Genomic DNA, 19,643 nt, shown 5'->3' with positions numbered 1-19,643 from the left:
ATACAACTCCTCTCTCTGTGTTTTTGGTATCTTTATTTATCTAACATAGGTGTACATATATCTCATTTGCCAGATTACAAATTCCTTTAGGGAAATCAATGTGCTGTGTCTTCTCCAATAGAAAATGCTAAGGACTTATTGGTAGATAGTTGCTAAGAAAATTAATCCTCTCTGCCTTCCCAGGGAAAACAAATCCCATTAATTATTCCACTTCTCTCTCTTTTCCCTCTTAACATTTAATCTCTACACTCCTGGTGACACCATATCCTTTAAAATCTGTTGTTCCCCATCCTTAGAAAAAGAAACTTTTGCCATGTTTTCCAACAGCTTTAAATAAAAGCTTACTACTTTTCCTTGCTACCTTAGTAAATCTGACACTTTATCACCCACTCACTCCTCAAGCCTTTTGTAATTATGTTTTTGTCCCTATAACTGAGTTCCTTCCTAAAAGGTCCTTCCTGAAAGTAAGGACAAATGCAAATGTGTCTTTGTAGGGCCTGCCCTTGACTACAAGATGCTGCTGACACTACTTTCCTTGGCATTGAAGCAACATCCAACCCTGACCTTTTTCTGTCTTTATTCAACGTACATATATTGAGACTTACTATGTGCTAGGCATTGAGGATACACTTATGAGCCAAAAGACATAGGAGTCCCTGGCTTGTGGGGAGAGACAATGAGACCATCAGCAAACATTTGAGTATAAACCAGGAAAGTGTTGCAAAGTACAGATGCCTCCACCAAAGACAGCGTTCTTCTCTGGCCACTCCTCTTTCTGCCTCTCAGGTCCTTTTCTTCCTCTGGACTCCAGATGGAAGTGTTCCTCAAGGCTCCATCCTTGGCACCTCTCTTTGCTTTTCAACAAGGACTCTCTCCTTGACAGTCCCATCCTCCTCTCGGGCTTCAACTGCAACCTCCTGAAGCAGGCATGTTAAACCAATCACTTCCTGCCACACATCTCAACTCTACAGACTTCAATCTCCTTTTTCTGCAGTCCATAAACAGACAACTCTCAATCCTGAAAAGTGAAAGTCGCTCAGTCATTTCCAACTCTTTGCGACCCCATGCACTGTAGCCGGCCAGGCTCCTCTGTAGATGGGATTCTCCAGGCAAGCATACTGGAGTGGGTAGCCATTCCCTTCTTCAAGGGATCCTGATTCTGAGATCAAACCCAGGTCTCCTGCATTGCAGGCAGATTCTTTACCATCTGACCCATCTCCCACTCTCAATCCTAACAACACACAAATCTTATCTTCCCCCTTAATCCTCTACTGAAATTGTTAGTAGCACCCTCTCTGCTCACAGGCCGAGTCTCATCTCTCTCCAGTTCCCGAGGGTCCCAGATTTGGTCACATAACCATCCCTGAAAGCCACCAATACTTCCATCTGCCTCCTTCTGGCATTTAAGGTTCTAGGGTCCTGGATCCAAATGATCTTCCAGCCTCACTGCCTCAATCTGCCAATACTTCAGCACCAGGCAAAGTTAGTTGTCGCTGACTCTCCTCAGAGCATTCCTTCTATGAGGCCTGCTCTCACCCTGCCCCTAGGCACACATCCTCAAGTCTATTTCTGTGATCAGTAAATATCAGAGGTGACAGTATCATGCAGCCATTGATGGATGGTAAGGCCGTGCAGCAAACTGGATGAAATGAGATCCAGTTTTCAAACTGGATGAAAACTTGTGAGATCATATTATACAACAAAAGCAAGATGCAAAATTGTCTGCGAACAGGTTTTTTTAAAAATAATTATCCAGATAAAAATATATAAGGAATACATCAAAATGACAAAAATAATTATATTAGAGTGGTGGAATGTTGGATGAGTTTTTTCATTTTTCTAGATTCCAAATTCTATTTAGTTTGGTTTTTAAAATATGTGTATGTTTCAGGACTTCCCTGGAGGTCCAGTGGTTAAGATTCTGTACTTCCCCTGCAAGGGGTGGGGTTTCCATCCCTCATCAGGGGAATAAGATACCACATGCTGTGCAGCACAGCCAAAAAAGAAAAATAAATTAAAAAAAAATATTATATGTGTGTGTGTATGTATGTTTCAAAATAATTTTAGATTTACAGAAAATTTGAGAAGATAATATAGAGCATTCCTATATACCTTACGGTGGTTTTCCTTATTAGCAACATCGTATATTAGTATCACACTAATAATACCATATCAATATGGTATGGTATCAATATAATATCAATAATACCCTACCAATATCAATAATTTAATGTGGTTTTTAAAACTTAAAAAAATTACAGTTTGGTAAAACCAAATAACCAGCATAAACAGAGGAAAAAGTAATTTTTTCATAACCTCTAACTCCAACTTAGCATCCTCATAGTTACTATTTTTCTTATTATCTTGGTCTCCTCTTGGCATGGATTCTTAACTAAAAACTGAAACAAATTTTGCTCTGCTATCATTTGCCACACATGTGTGCCTGTAGTTAAAATTTTATTATTTGATTTAAAGGTTCTGGGAAATATTTTCTATAAACATAAAGAACCATGAAATTTTTTTTAAACAGCTGAACCAGAGCCACATCTAGAATCTAAGCTGTGTACACTGCTGTTCAACAAGTCTAGAAGCTCTGCTTGGGTCTGGTCTCCTCCTTATTCCCCCCATTGCCTCAACCCCCACCCTGAGTATTACACATCTAAGAACACCCAAGCTCAGGACACAGACTTGGTAAGTACCAACTGTAACAAACTGGACAAGTAGGATAATTCTAATTGCTGGGGTATTGATTTCAATTTACTAAAAGAAAAGGATTCTTTATGAAATTTTATGAGATGTCAGTTTTCCATTTTTGATAAACAGGACATCACAATGTCTTCCCTTGACATCATTCAAAAAACCTGGTTAAAATTTAGATCTTACATAGAAATGGATTTTAGTTTATAAATTAGAAAAATCAAAGAAACAGCAAATGATAAATATTCTAAAGAATGTATTTTCAACTTGCTTTTAAAGTCTGAGCTACAGAAAATGAAGTGTTGTGTTGTTTTTTTTAACATTTCTCCCCTAGTGAGTTTTCTTTGTTCTAACTGCCAAGTTGGTTTCAAAGATTCTTTCTGGATACCTAGCGGTTAGAACAAGTCCTACAGATTATTCAAAGAAATAACCAACTGAAGTAGTACTTTCTATAGGAAATAAAAAGTGCTACTTTTTATAGGAATATATGACATCCTGTTTTAAAACAGAACTTAAATAAAAATCTCAAATAAGTCCCCCTATTTGGGGTGGGGGACCTTCCCATGTGGTTCAGTGGGTAGAGAATTTGCCTGCAATCCAGGAGACGCAGGCAGATATGAGTTTGATCCTCAGGTCAGGAAGATCCCCTGAAGGAGTGCATGGCAACCCACTCCAGTATTCTTGCCTGGAAAATCCCATGGAGAGAGGAGCCTGGTGGGCTACAGTCCACAGGGTTGCAAAGAATCAGACACGACTGAAGTGACTGAGCACGCACCCTGCTTTTTTAGTTGAAAAATCTTTTTTCCATCTTTGAAGATAGTCTATACTTGATCAAACCAGAACTATAATACTAAAATTAGAAAATATACTGAACAGTGCCCTAAAACATATTCTGTATCTAATCTTATATGATTTTGGAAAATCCCTAACGCTAAACAAACAACATAACATTCTCGTATCTTGTCGCAAAAAAATGTGAGGAGCAAAACTTTGTTAAACAAATTAAGGATTGTAAGAAAGGAAAAACTTATACTAAGTTTTCAGTGAACCTGCTGCTAAGTCGCTTCAGTCGTGTCCGACTCTGTACGACCCCATAGACGGCAGTCCACCAGGCTCCCCTGTCCCTGGAATTCTCAAGGCAAGAACACTGGAGTGGGTTGCCATTTAAGTTCACTAAAATAGTTGAAATTCAGTCACTGTCGAAGTCCAGCATCAGGTTATAATTCCAAGGAAAATGCTGAGTATCAGGATTAATAAATAAGAAAATGGTATTTCCAATTGGTGACTAAAGACTGCCAAGTTAAAGTTAGAAGTAGCACCACTGACAATTTTCAAGAGAACTGTGTTTATGGTTAAAATTGCTTATCTTATCAACTACTGTATAAGTATATGACAAAAGTGACTTGATTATCTAAGAATATCACTATTATTGATTTATTACTGGCTGATGCTTTAACAGCAAGACTAAAAAAAAAAGTTAATCACTCAGTCGTGTTCGACTCTTTGCAACCCCATGGACCACAGCCTGCCAGGCTCCTCTGTCCAGAGGATTCTCCAGGCAAGGCAAGCTTCAAATCAGTCTTGTTAACAATTAACTTGGTATTGCAGAGAGAGCAGGACCCAGCCAGTCTGTCTTGAGGCAAGACATCCTTTTGGAGACTTTTAATGTCCTAACTATAGTTAGGCGGATGTGAGGAATTGTGTAGTTTTGCCAATGAGCTTTGAATGAGTAAACAGAGATAGACTGGAAAGTATCAGAAGCAACTGAAGCACACGGTGACCCAAAGACGCTTCTGGAAGGATGTACAGTAAGTCCCCTACATACAAACCTTCAAGTTGAGAACTTTCAAAGATGTGAATGTGCGTTCACATGTCCAATCACATAAATTAGTTCACGTGTCTGATGTACATGGTCATGTGTGTGCATCTTCTACAAGGGGCTGTGCTTTTGTGTGCTTTACTGTACGGGACTGTATGCAGTCAGGAGTACAGTACCTTTATTTCAAGCCCAGGATGTCGGAAGCAAACGTAAAAGCAGCGGTGATACAGCTGGTAGTGCTAAGAAGCGCCAGCTGTTGTACTATATACTGCAGTACTTTTCAAAGTACTATATTGTAAGGTTGCTGCTGCTAAGTCGCTTCAGTCGAGTCCGACTCTGTGCGACCCCATAGACGGCAGCCCACCAGGCTCCCCTGTCCCTGGGATTCTCCAGGAAAGAACACTGGAGTGGGTTGCCATTTCCTTCTCCAGTGCATGAAAGTGGAAAGTGAAAGTGAAGTCGCTCAGTCGTGTCTGACTCTTAGTGACCTCATGGACTGCAGCCTACCAGGCTCCTCCGTCCATGGGGTTTTCCAGGCAAGAGTACTGGAGTGGGGTGCCATTGCCTTCTCCATACTGTAAGGTTAAAAATGTTTTATTTTTCATGTTTGCTTTGTTATATATTATTTGCATGAAAAGTATTATAAAACGATTACAGTACAGTACTATAGAACCGATTATGTTATTTGGGTACCTAGGCTAACTTTGCTGGACTTATGAACAAATCAGACTTACAAACCGCTCTCAGAACAGATCTCATTCCTATGTAGGGGACTTACTGTCCTTCGCAAGGTGACTAGTAGAAGGTGCCAAGTGATTCTCAACATTTTGGTACATTTTTGTCTGATCTGAAGTTTCAAAAAACAAGCACTCTTCTAAAAGCAGAAAACAACAGCTGTATTTTGTAAAAGGACAATTAAATAATATGTTAAAACTTGGTATCTGAATGAAGTAAAAGTTTTATAAAACATTACAAAAATGTCTTGAAACTACCCAGTTTTGTTGAGGCTTTAAGAAAAAGTTCCCATCCACTGCATACCAACAACAGGCAAAAGAAAGCAACTTTCCTTTCTAACTCAATAACACTGATGGTCTGTTGTTGGCATATGGATAATATTTATTTCAAAGAGTAGAGTAAAGCTACCCAGTTACTAAAAGTCACAGAAGCTATATAGACACACCACATTACTGGGATGCTTGAAGATCATTTCCACACTTATTATCCAAAGATCCTGTTCTTTATTTTTAAAGCTCTAGAAGATAATTACTAAATAAATTCTAGTTGGATTACCATGTGCCTAGGGGTAAAAATATAACTGGCATTATTCTTACCTGGTGCTGCACATCGGAATTTGCTGGGCAGTTCAAAGTACTTGGATCACACTCCTCTTCTATGGATTAAAAAAAAAAAAAAGATGCTCAGCTTGATGAAGAAAGCACATGCTCTGTAGTATAAGGCCTAAAATGAAGACTTAATATTACGTTCTGTTTACATCTGGTAAAACCAGGAGGACCTTGAGTGGCCCAGTTACAAGTTCCCCTCCTCGCTCTGCTCCTGTGGACAAGACCCCAGCTAAACAATTCTCCTTCTCAAGGGGATCAGGCACAACCCTTGCTTATTCCTGAGCTGTGGGTTTCGGTTCCCTGCCAGACCACTGAGTTATTCAGACAATTACATCCTTCCCCAGGAGCCCTGGGGCACACACCCGTTTACAGGACAGCCTTGTCACCCGCAGCCCCTGGTTGCTCACTCTGTTCCCAAGTGCAGCCCCTGTATGACCCTGCATGGCGTGCAGCATCGTCCTCCCCCAGGCCACGAGGCTCCGTGACTCATAAGCTGCTGTCAGTCTCACCTGCCAGATGTCCTGTGCGTGGCCATCCTCATAACCCCATGGCAGGATCCCTCCCTGGCCAACGTAGTGAACAGGAGGTGATTCAAACTTTCCCCTCTGATCATCTTACATCAGGTTCCACGGTGTTGGCTGTTTGACTGACAGTTTACTAAGCCCTTCAGAGATCAGGGAGTGGGATAATACTTATCTTGATAGCTCAGCCTCCTAAAAGTCAAACTGAAACCATTTCAGTTCTAAAGTGGGGATTGCCAGTGAAAGTCAAAGGAACATGATAGACATGTGAAACATCTAATACTTCTCATAATTAATTGTGAGGAAGGAAATTCCATTCTTACGCTGTCTTACGTATGTGTTAACTTCACAGCTCCCCAATTTGTGGTGAAGACAAATACATTAAAAGCTGATCTGGGGGACTTCCCTGGTCGTTCAGTGGTTAAGATTCTGCACTTTCACTACAGGGGGAACAGGTTCCTTCCCTGGTCGGGGAACTAAGATCCCACATGTCATGTGGTATGGCAAAAAAAAAAAAAAGCTGAATTTTTCCATTAGATTTTACTCTTTAACCATAGAATTCAGTATCATATTAACCTTGAAAGCTGACAGAAATACAGTATACTATGAAACAAAAGTTTAGTGGCATGTAAAATTTTAGAGTTATAAAGCCTTACACAGAGAATCACTTAACTCAAGGTTCAAAAGTTAGGACTGAATGACAGATTGATTGATTCATCCATTATTTATTTTCACATTCTGTAACATGCATTGACCTACTACAGACTGAGCTGATAGATTTGTTCATGTAAGGGGCTATATTTATTGCTGCCTACATGATTCTGACTCAAAGGTCATTTTCCCTTAATATTATTATCTGTGAAATTTAAACTAAAAGCACGGTCTTTTACTAAGATTCCATATGGTATCTTTTTCTTTTTTAAATTTATTTGGCTGCACTAGTTCTTAGTTGCAGTATGCAGGATCTTTGGTTGCAGCATGAGAGATTTAGTTCCCTGATCAGGCATAGAACTCGGCCCCTGTGCGTTGGGAGGGCAGGGTCTTAGCCACTGGGCCACCAGGGAAATCCCTACACCATATCTTTCTAAGCTGGAGCAATGGAGATCTCACCTAGGCTTGTGTTCCTCATGATACAGTTCCAGTTCTCTTGCATGAGAATCACTTGACTGTCTGTTAACAATACAGATTCCTGGGCTCTACCTCCAGACTTTCTGGTTTGGAACTTCGGGGAGTCCAGAAATCTGACACCTAACAAGCACCCCATAGAATTCAGATGCATCCTACTAAAGTGATTTTTCACAGTGACAGACATTTGATTTCAGTCATATTAATTCTTGCAATGGCCGTGCGTGCTGGGCATGCTCAGTTGCTTCAGTCGTGTCCAACTCTACGTGACCCTATGCACTGTAGCCTGCCAGGTCCATGGGATTCTCCAGGCAAGAATACTGGAGTGGATTGCCATGCCCTTCTCCAGGAGATCTTCCCAACCCAGTGATCAAACCCAGGTCTCTTATATCTCCTGCATTGGCAGGTGGGTTCTCTACCACTAGCGCCACCTGGGAAGCCCCTCACAACGGCCAGTGTCATCACTGTTACCCGAGCACTTTTGAAAAGGCAGGGCTTTTTATTTCCCAACACAATGTTAACTTGAAATTAAAAGGCAACTTTTCTTACATGGCCTCCCAAACACTCCTGTGGTCGTATCCTTCTCACTCCCATCCACCCTCCAGTAAAGAAGTTTCTAGAATGGTCACCTTTGTAGTGGGGGAGGGGATTATAATTTGGGGGAGGGGCTTTAACTGTTGGTTTACTGTAACAGGAGACTGCCAAGAGTCTGGGTCAAGGTTGGGTGGGAGGCAGTGAGCTGGTGGGATGAGTGGGACCAGGTAACATCATATCACGCAGACGAGAGAGGTTTTTAGTTTCATTTTAAAACAAACTTAATAGCAAAATACCATCAATTAATCAGCAAAATGAGAAATCATAAAATACAATACATTGGCTTGCTGGTTTCGGGGCAGACATTTTTATTGGGTTGGCCATAAAGTTCGTTTGGGTTTTTTTTGTTACAGGCTATGGACAAACCCGAACAAACTTACTGGCCAACCCAACACTTCCGAATTATTTTAATGATTTCCTCAGTACTTGTTTATTTTCTCCTAATTTTTCCAAACTGAACTACTACATTTCGTTAACAAAAATTTCCAAATATCACCCATGTAGAAGTTCAAATTACACAAAATTATTAACAATAAAATCAGTCTATTTCTCTTTCACTTTACATTCACTATATAATTTTTTTTGAACAATGAAACTCAGAGAAAAATGAAGGTGATAAAATTTTGATTAAATCAAATATATTTTTGTGCAATTTCCCCTCACTAGGAATAGCTGCTGAAATATCAGAATTTTTTTTCAAAAGACATTTTTCTTTCAAAATGTGAAGAGCCACATTCCTTCTAGAATTCTCAAGCCAGTAGTTTCTATAAGATATAGGAATTCATGAAATAAACTGAACCCCAATCTTAAATGAGTCCTGAATTTAGTGCCTAAAGAGTCTCATGCTGCTAAGTCACTTCAGTCATGTCCGACTCTGTGCGACCCCATAGACGGCAGCCCACCAGGCTCCCCCGTTCCTGGGATTCTCCAGGCAAGAACACTGGAGTGGGTTGCCATTTCCTTCTCCAATGCATGAAAGTGAAAAGTGAAAGTGAAGTCACTCAGTCATGTCCTACTTGTAGCGACCCCATGGACTGAAGCCCACCAGGCTCCTCCGTCCATAGGATTTTCCAGGCAAGAGTACTGGAGTGGGGTGCCATTGCCTTCTCCAAAGACTCTCACAGAGAACCTATAGCAGACACTTGACATAATGAACCGCCTGAAATCTCTAAAATCAGGGGAGGCAGAAGCTACACATTTGTTCCCAAGAAAACAAGTATTATCACATGTTTTACCTCAAAAATATGCTGATCACTGAAATTACACTGGATGCCTACAGTTGACTTACAGTAAAAAGAACAAAATTCAGACCCATTTTTGTTTGGACCATGTTGAGGAACAGTGTTATATTGTCCGTAGGGAAACTAGGAATATACTAGAATTAGGATGAAGACTTTGTGAAACATGCTTCTTTTCTTAAGAAAATATATTTTGAGGACTTTTTAATCATACGGAAATGGTTCAAGCTAATTACAAATGACTCCTCTATTAAATATAGTTCAGTTCAGTTGCTCAGTCGTGTCCGACTCTTTGTGACCCAATGAATCGCAGCACGCCAGGCCTCCCTGTCTTTCACCAACTCCCGGAATTCACTCAAACTCATGTGCATCGAGTCCGTGATGCCATCCAGCCATCTCATCCTCTGTCGTCCCCTTCTCCTTCTGCCCCCAATCCCTCCCAGCATCAGAGTCTTTTCCAATGAGTCAACTCTTCGCATGAGGTGGCCAAAGTATTGGAGTTTCAGCTTTAGCATCAGTCCTTCCAATGAACACCCAGGACTGATTTCCTTTAGAATGAACTGGTTGGATCTCTTTAAATATAGTAGCCCCCTAGAATTCACTTATGTGTCAGAATCTGAATCTGTACTTAATATAATTCGATTACATTTACTTTTAATCTATAAATTAGCCTCTTCACTAATTTATGTGGGCTTTGTGTTCCTAAAAACAACAAGAACATTACCATAATCATTTAACACTGATATTGGCTCCATTATCTTTAACAAAAGATATCTTTAACAAAATATTGCAGACATTAAATTGTTGTATTATCAAATGCAAATGCTGGAGTAAGTTATCAAACTTCCGGACATGGTTCATTACATTTAAGATCATGTATTTCTTGGAGAAAAATTATGTGCTTAATAATGCTCTTCGACCCCATGAATAAAGACAGAGGAAAGGTCTAGAGTACGGTTTTTAATAGTCATGTTACTTGTCAACTCACCATTGTTTTAACTGAGGTTTTGTAAAACTTAAATTATTGAAGAAACAGTTATAGTACAGTTACTGTATTATCAGGCTGCTAAGCAACAATCTTTTTCTCTTAAAACAGGAAATCACACTCAAGATGATAAAAACAAAAAAAAAGATTTCAGATAGATCAAACCATGGCAATGCATTCCCAGAGTCCCTGTGGCTCGGTTTGTGCTTAAAACAGTGGTTCCACTCTCACCTCTGCTCTGAGAGCTTTCCACAGTCCTCAACCCTGATTGATCACAGTCCTCTTGCCAGACTTCCCTCTACCCTGTCTGAAGCTCCTGGGTGCCAGGCGCTATTCTTGTGTTTAATTCTCATGAGCACCCTGGGAGGTGGGATCTATCATATCCTAAGCTGTGAAGTCACCTGCTAAGTCCTCTCAGAGCTGGCGAGTTTTACCAGACAGTTCTCTCCTACACGTCCCATTGGAGGGTACACCACATTCTTGAAGCTTCTTAGGCAGGCTCTCAAAGGGAGGTCTGAGACCCACTCACTCAGGTATGCATTAAAACACAGGTTTTAACCCTAATCTCCCACGTGTCTCACCCTCCCCTACCCCACACCCATGTGTAAAATAGCTAGCTAGTGGGGAAGCTGCAGTATAGCATAGGGAAGACAGCTCAGTGCTTTGTGATGGCCTAGATGGGTGGGATTGGGGTGGTTTGGGAGGGAGGTTCAAGAGGGAGAGGATATATGTATACATATAGCTGATTTGATCCGTTGTACAGCAGAAACTAATCCAACATTGTAAAGCAATTATCTTCCAATTAAAAAAACAACAAACACGTGAAAAACAAAAAAAACCCCTACAGATTTCTGGGCCTGATCCTAGACCCACCACACGATGATTTTGGAGAAGCAGGGCTCAGAATCTGCCTTTTAAACTAGTTCCCCAGATAATTCTTCACTGCACCCTCCCTGAAGTCCAATGAATACTTACTGCCCAGGACAGTTTCCTATCTATGCTGGTGTCTTGGCCTGAACCTCTCACTTTCTTGCTGAACTAGACAGTCACAGGGTGGGGAACTCAGGATGCTGAGAAGTCATTCAGGGAGAAGAGGAAGGGAAAGGAAACAGGCAGGGAGCCAGCCTCCCCTAGAACAACCAGGAATTGGGCTCAAAGGTGGCCTTCAGGCTCTTTTCCTTATACCACTGCCATTCCTGGGTGAAATTGTGTTGATGTCATTTCAGGAAGCAGGGGGACAAGTCTGGTGAGTAGAGAATGAGAGAAGGGGACTCAGCAGAACCACAGACTTGACCACAGATGGGCCCTGGCAGGGAACTCCCTTCCGACCTGCAATCTGGCAGTCTTGTGATACCCATCACCGCAAGGAGGCTGCGGAAACCCACAGCAGGCTGTGCTGGGAAGTCCTCTCTCTCCAGGAAGCTGGGGAGGCCCTGCCAACTCTGACGCTGGTCAGATCTGCTTGCTCCCCACCCCACCCCTTCACCCTGGGTTGTCAGCAGAACATAAGGTAAGTGCTCCAGTGTGATGGCCACCAGCCCGTTCTCCTTACTGGATACAGCCTTGCAGACTATAGCCTTGGACAGGCTCGGGCGCCTTTCAGATGCGTCTGCACCACACCTGAGATGTTAATCTGTGGATCATGAAAGAAAGCTCTTCTTGCTTTGGGACCTGACAAGCATCCCCTTCCCCTTGTCTGGCAATGGAGCCTGTGGTTTGAGTAGAACTGTCTCCATGCCCTCCACACCCACCATCTCACCTCAAGGCTCAGACCTGGTCAGCCCTCCACCCTCCTGGACCACAATCAATATGATCGCCACGTGACGAAGCTGCTCCTGTCTCAACTGCCCCTAAAACTGAGCCATGTGTGCCGGGGGAAAGGCCCCCTCTTGTTCCACTGTCGTAAGCAGCACCAGCTGAAGCTGGAGGTGGCAGAGACCATCTTTCCCACCACGTGGGGAAAACTGGCCCGAGAATTGAGTCAACACAGAAGACTGAGCCATGAGAGTCAGAGAGAGGGGTGGGGAGAGAAAGAAGAAGGAGATGAGGAAAAGAAAAAGAGAGAGAGGGGGAGAGAGAGCCTGAGATACCATTTTAAATGTTTGGATTTAACAGACTCAAAGACACTAAACCACCAAATCCTTCCTCTCCCCTTTTTCGTTTTTATTGGTTTGGGGCCGCACCATGCAGCATGCAGAACCTTAGTTCCCCAACCAGGGATCAAACCTGTGTCCCCTGCATTGGAAGTTCAGGGTCTTAACCACCAGGGAAGTCCCTGCTCCGCCACCTTTTTAAACTAATTTGAGTTATATTTCTGTCACTTGCAACCCACAGTCCTGGTTGTCTTCATTTTAAGCATGCTAAAAACACCGTAGGAACTTGAGGTATCATTTGATCTAAAATCACTTCTAGATTTTAATTAAAAAATCCATACTACAGATGATCAAATCAGGCACTAAATTATCCGTATGTTTCTGTTCCACAATTTTAACAAATTAAAACTTAACTCTGACTAGTGCTTTGTTCAGGACAGGAGAATAATCACAAGCACAAGTTGTTGCATTCACTGTACATACCTTTAGGGAGTCCTGTGTCTTGAATGGGATACTTGTCTGACTGTAGAAAACCAACAAAAGGGGAAAGTTATTTTTTTTAAACACCATAGTCAATTATAAGATCAAAGTGAAAAGAAAGCTTTGTCTTGGGAAAATCATGATTTTCATTTAAAACCTTGCAAGTTTTTAGCCTTGAATTTATCCATATCCATATCAAGCCTGACCCATGGCTTGTTTTGATTCTCGATTTTATAGAGATGAAATCAAATTTGATGAGATGTCAATGGTAGAACATGAAACAGAACAAGCCTTCAGCTCTGACCACTAAACCACACTTCCTCTCTTGTCTGCAGTGTTATTTTACTTCCTGCAGCTCAAAATTGAGGGACTGTCATATCTTTTCTCACCATTTGTGTGACATGCATTTGGGTCAACAAGCATGTATTCTGGGCAGCTCTCACAGCTGGAGAGCTCTGTCCTGGGTTGACAGGATCGAAAAGGTAAGTATCCCGTAAGTTGCACGAAGATCAGTCACCTATTATGCACAATTATGCACAGTTCCTCAATGCTTTCGTTGACGGCAGTACTGTCACAGGGAATTCAAAAGAGCAAATGCTCTTGCAATCACGTATGTCTTTGTTGGTACTGATAAATATGCAGGTATCTAAGCTTCTGGAAACTTCTACTTCAGATTACACAATATAGTTGTTTTCTGTAGATTTCTATGAGAGAAGCTTGAATGTACCCAATTTCCCTAGCCTGCCTCTGACCCTGCCTCAGTTCCACCATCATCTCCTCTGGGCCTTTGGGTCCACGGCTCTCCAGCTTAAACAAAGCTGCACCTCCCAACTCTCCTGTAGGTCTCACCACTGTCTTCCTTGGACAGAGGAAGAAGAGAAATGCAGAACCAGGGATTATTTTTTTAATGGAAACAAACAAACAAACAAACTGAGTTTATTAACATTATTAAGCTTTAAAATTAACATGACTTCCTTAACATAGTCCAATATTCTATGGATGTTCGAGTTTACATGGTTGTCATCTATGTATTTAATTTTGCTTATTGATCAGGAGTTAAAAGAAGGCTGACATACAGTCGTCACTCAGTATCCTTGAGGGGCTGATTCTAAGACCTTCCATGAATACCAAACTTTGGATGCCCGAGTGGGATTTTAGTTCCCTGACCAGGGATGGAATCTGTGCCCCTTGTATTGGGATCGTGTAGTCTTAACCATGGAGAAGGCAATGGCACCCCACTCCAGTACTCTTGCCTGGAAAATCCCATGGATGGAGGAGCCTGGAAGGCTGCAGTCTATAGGGTCGCTAAGAGTTGGATACGACTGAGCGACTTCACTTTCACTTTTCACTTTCATGCATTGGAGAAGGAAATGGCAACCCACTCCAGTGTTCTTGCCTGGAGAATCCCAGGGATGGGGGAGCCTGGTGGGCTGCCATCTATGGGGTTGCACAGAGTCGGACACGACTGAATGACTTAGCAGCAGCAGTCTTAACCACTGGACCACCAGAAAAGTCCTATTCCATTTTATGGAAGGGACTTGGGCATCCAGAGACTCTGTTTTAAATGCCTTTCTTTGGAGTTTCTTTGGAGCAGAAGCCTCCAACCTCTTTCCACAAAAGAAATTAATCTTTATGTTATCAATTCAACCTTTGAAGGGCCTGGGGTTTAAGGTCAGACACACTGGTGGTCAAGCATGTCTATACAACTGAGCCCCAAGAACACTTTGGACACCAAAGGCAGGATAAGCTTCCCTGGCTGTCAGTACTCTGTGTGTATCATCACACACCCTTACTAAGACCTGTAAACACTGTCCACACAGCTGAGAGGGGAACTGAAAGCCACCTGCTTACAACTCTCCTGGGCCCTGACCTATGCTCCTCCTCCTTTGGCTGACTTGAATCTGAATCCTTTTGCTATAATACACCACAATCTTCAGTGGAGAAAAAATAAACATCAGTCAGAAAGAACTTAAAAGACTAAATCCTTCCCCGTACTCTGCCCCCTACAACGTGGAAAACACACCTATACTGTAGTACTTCTCAGACTCTTTTCAAAGTATCTGTCTCAGACTGTGAGTGTTTCAAGAGAAGGGACCATCCCAAGGTTTTGACTAAGTTCAGTCTACAAGAACAAACAAGTGTGGGTTCCCCAGACAGACTGACAGTTGAGCGGGCCTAGAGGGTGCTCAGGACTCAGCATGGCCATTGCAGATGGTGGACATAGAGGATCAAGGCCAGGTGGTTGGAAGACTGGTCAGCCTGCAGCAGAGACGAGGCTGGGGGTGGAAAAGGAAGACACAGGTGGATATGAAATAATGGAGCTGGTTTCCATGGAAGACCCTGGAAGTGAGGTGAAGGGACTGAGGTGCCATTCTAGGATCTCAGGAAGCTTGACTCACCAAACACTGCTGCCTGCTTGGTGCCCACCTCTGCATACAAGAACATGGTCGGCACAGCCTTGCAGAAAGCCAGGCAAGCAAATCATCCCCACACAATAGCATAAAAAAATAGAGAAGACAACAGCTGAATGCCCCAGGATAAGGCAGAGAAGGCTTTCCAGGTAAGGAATGCTTAAGTTGAGTAGCAGGGAGCTCACTAGGAGCTCACTACATGAGGAAGCAGGCAAGGGCCAGCATTAGGGGTATCCCAGGATGGCAAGAGGACGTGGGGCATCTGAGGAGCAGCAAATAGCTGCACACGACTGGGATGCTGAGACAAGAGGACCTCATGTGCCATGTCAAGGACTATAAATTTAATCCTGAAAGCAGCAGGAATGTTATGGCTGAAATCTGTGCACACCCCGTATATGTCGAAGTCCTAACCCCTAGTCCCTCAGACTGTGACCTTATTGGAAACAGAGTCAATGTAGACAGAATTAGTTAAGATGAGGTCACACTGGTGTAGGGTGGGCCCTTCATCTAACAGGACAGACATTCTTGTAAGAAGAGAAGAGACACAGACACACAGGGAGAAGATGGCCACGTGCCACTGAAGGAAGAGAGAGGAGGGGAGCATCTACAAGCCCAGGGACACCACGAACTTCTGACAACCGCCAGAAGCCAGAGACACAAGGCAGGATTCTTCCCTGCAGCTTTCAGAGGGAGCACAGCCCTTGATTTTTAGTCCATTTGCAGGACCTTGTCAGGCAGCCCCAACAAACGAATACAGGGAAGCTGCAGTAAAGGTAATTTGTCCTGGAGTCAAAGAGGAGTGAGGAGAGGCAGCCAGGACTCAAGGTGAGCCATAAGGAGGGGGCCCCCAAGGAAGGCAGACCCTGGTGTCAGGGGATCGAGTGGACAGCAAGACAACCACAGGTCAGGCACCGTGAAGGGTGGATTAAGTAACCCTTTGGCAGGGGTCCCCAACCTCTGGGATCTGATGCCTGATGATCTGAAGTGGAGCTGATGTAATAATAACAGAAATAAAGTGCACAATAAATATAATGCACTTGAATCATCCCCACACCACCCATCCCCACCTGGTCTGTGGAAAATTTGTCTGCAATGAAACCGATCCCTGGTGCCAAAAAAGTTGGGGACCGCTGCTCTATAGAACCCATGGCTTTAGTAACAGGCTACGCCTGAGAGGATCATAAGACCTGGCCACGGGGTCATTGTGTACTCTGCTTTTACAGGAGTTCATAATTGCAGTGTCTCAAAGTTTGATTCCCTACGCTGTCCACACTTATTAAACTGGGCTGTAGTTATAATATAAGGCCATGAAGACAAACATTTCAGGTCTCTAAGGCATTAAGGTGCCTTGTGAATCACCCCTTTTTTTTGGCTGTGCTGGGTCTTAGCAGAGGAGTGCAGGATCTAGTTCCCTGATCAAGGCTTGAACCCAGGCCCCGTGCATTGGGAGCACGGAGTCTTAGCCACTGCACCACCAGGGAAGTCTCCACCAAAGACTTAAAGACACTGAACTGAAATATCTTGAGAGCATTTTATGCCATTCTAACTAAATTAATACAAATTCTTCATGACTCAACAGATCGCATCCTCCGGATACTTTGAAAAACAGGAATGTATCTCACACTGCATGCACAGTAACACACACGATGCTGTCAAAGGCATTTATTTGGTCATAAGTAGGAGGCAATATCGAGTAGGGGAGCAGGGCTTCTTCAGTCTGGCTGACTTTCTACAAATCAGCTAATTGCCATATCCTCATCTCCAGTAGAATAATAAAATCTTTTATCACAGCAGACACACCACAGAGTGGTTACGGGATGGTGGGGCAGGGATCCGAAGCCAGCTGACGGGTTCGAATCCCACCTGGCCTGCTTCCAAGTTTGGCAACTGCCTCACCCCTTGAGTCTCAGTTTTTCATCTACGAAGCAGGCAATGCTTACCTTTCAGGACTGTTTCAGGGGTAAAAGAGGTAATTGACAATGTATGCCCACCTACATATGGGCAGCTCTCCATTACTGTAAGGTGTTCATATTTTTTCTTTCAATCTCAAGCTATATATTTTGATTTCTGAAGAAGGGGGTCATTAAAAATAGTATTAAAATTAGACAAGCAGAGACTTCTCTGGTGGTCCAGTGGTTAAGAACTCGCCTTCCATTGCAGGGGACACAGGTTCCATCCCTGGTGGGGGAACTAAGATTCCACATGCCACATGGTGTGGCCAAAAAAAATTATAAATTTAAAATAAATAAAAATACATATTTAAAAAGACAAGTAGATAAAGACCTCACATAATCTAAGAAGAACATTCCTGACATGTGCAAAACAAGAACAGAGTCTAACACCAATAACAAAGCGGGGGTGGGGGGTGGGGGGAATCAAAGTCATCACCATTAATGTAAAATGCGTAACCTACCGTATTAAGGGATGTAGTGCTAGGGTCCGTGTCTTCCACTGGTTCCTTTGCCAAATGATCTGTAAACAAAACACAATGAGAGAATTTTCTATAACTTATAAAGCACAAATGTATCCTTTGATAACTGTCTTCATATAAATGCAAGCTACCCCCCCCCCGTCAGTTTGGAGAGAAACTTACTTTTGATCATTAGTAGAGACAAAATAAGAAAGAATGGGTTCAGTCTGCATCAAGAAAGTGATTAAGACAAACTACATTAAAAAAAAAATTTGGATTTCGCTGGTGGTCCAGTGGTGAAGAGTCCATCTGCCAATGCAGAGAACACAGGTTTGATCGCTGGTCCTGGAAGATCTCACATGCCGCAGGGCACCTAAGCTTGTGAGCCACAACTGCTGAGCCCACGTGCCCTAGAGCCTGCGCTCTAGAACAAGAGAGGCCACTGCAATGAGAAGCCCAGACACTGCAACTAGAGAATATCCACTGCTTGCCACAATCCACTGTATCCACTGAAAGCCCACCAGCAGCAGTGAAGATCCAGCACAGCCAAAAATAAATAATAGTAAAAAAAACATATTTTGTAACAGTTTACTTACAAATGTCTACAAACACTCAGAGGTACAAATAACTACAAATGATGCACACATGATATTAATTAATGACTCTTTTACACTTTGGATTTTGAGACAGACTGGGACCTAGGACTCTTTACTGCAGTGCTCACACCTGACAAATATCTCCTTGAGCAACAAATACAAAGAAACTATAAGGGACTGAAAATAACTGTGTGTATGTGCAGTTGGGGCAAATTATGAACAGCATACAATAAGGAACACAAAAAGGGCAGAAACCAACTGCCATTTCTGAGGCGCTGGGAACAAGGCAGGGAACTGCATACGATCCCTGCACACAGCACCACGACGGGGGTGGGCAGATCACTGAAGCCAGCCCTCTGGTCCATCCCCACCCTCGCCCCACTTAAGGAACTAGCCTGCCCTCTGTAGAGAGCAAGGGCACCTGTTTTCTTGTTTTCACTCCAAGTAAAGAAAGCCTTGCCTGAATTCCTCATCTGGTCTCTTACCAGTTTCTATTGATTAAAAGACAAGGAAGCCTTGCGCGCTGCAGTCCACGTGGTCCCAGAGACTCCAGACACGACTGAGTGACTGAATAACAACAACTGATTAAAGAGTCCAAGGACCCAGGTCAGCAACGATTTGATTATAACTTTGAGAAAGAAAATTAGAGAGAGAAAAGCTCCCCCTTTACTAGACACTTTAGGAAGCATCTGCCTGGAAACTATCTTGCTCAATAACCATATCTGAGTGGGATACTCAGTATTGGTGCAGTCAGCACACAAGCTGCAAAACCCTAAGTGGCAGCCTTAGACCAGTCCAGATTCAACTTTCATTTTTCTCCCAAATCATCATGAAGTACATAATGTGGCCCAGGTCCTAGGTCCTGGGAACGCCTTGGGGCATCCAAACAGGACTGGACAACCTGTAGAGGTTTGCTCCTTCTCCCTAGATGTCTTTCATTGAGAATGTGTCTGTACTTTTCACATTCTTCTCCCTGTGGGTGTTGACAATGCCCAAAGGAAAAGTCATGTGAAGGGAACATCTCTTTACCTGTTTTATGATAGGCTACAGTCAATGAAGAGATTAAAGGAGGTGGCCCAGAGGAGTGGGTGCAGACGGAGAGAGCTTTTCCCAGTGTCCCCCCATGGAGCAGGGGACAGACCCCTGCAACTCCACAAGTAGGGACTGTGCCCTTGTCCCTGGCAAGATCACATCACAGAATGCACAGAGGGGGCTAGCCCCTGGGTCCCAGGGCCTCCAGCCCCAGCAAAGAAATCCCGTGATGTGGGTCTGGCACAGAAACAGAGGGTTCCTAGATCTCAGAGTCTTCTCAGGCTTGGACTCTGATGCAC

At 43.1% G+C, this 19,643-nt stretch overlaps 1 protein-coding gene across 1 annotated transcript in view; it reads right to left on the bottom strand.

Moving 5' to 3' along the window:
• EDARADD (EDAR associated death domain) overlaps positions 1 to 19,643 on the bottom strand; it is a 66,361-nt gene that overhangs the window by 34,238 nt on the left and 12,480 nt on the right. The window contains exons 2-4 of the mRNA XM_027530919.1: positions 17,720 to 17,778; positions 12,899 to 12,938; positions 5,848 to 5,906 (exon numbers count right to left, since the gene is read on the bottom strand). Of these exons, the coding sequence (XP_027386720.1) occupies positions 5,848 to 5,906; positions 12,899 to 12,938; positions 17,720 to 17,778 (158 nt within the window). The remainder of the gene's footprint in view (positions 1 to 5,847; positions 5,907 to 12,898; positions 12,939 to 17,719; positions 17,779 to 19,643) is intronic.

This window comes from Bos indicus x Bos taurus, chromosome 28 (assembly GCF_003369695.1).
Source record: "Bos indicus x Bos taurus breed Angus x Brahman F1 hybrid chromosome 28, Bos_hybrid_MaternalHap_v2.0, whole genome shotgun sequence".
Classification (NCBI taxonomy): Eukaryota; Metazoa; Chordata; class Mammalia; order Artiodactyla; family Bovidae; genus Bos; species Bos indicus x Bos taurus.
Note: the sequence above shows the minus strand (reverse complement) of the source record. Positions and strands in the feature narration are given on the sequence as shown.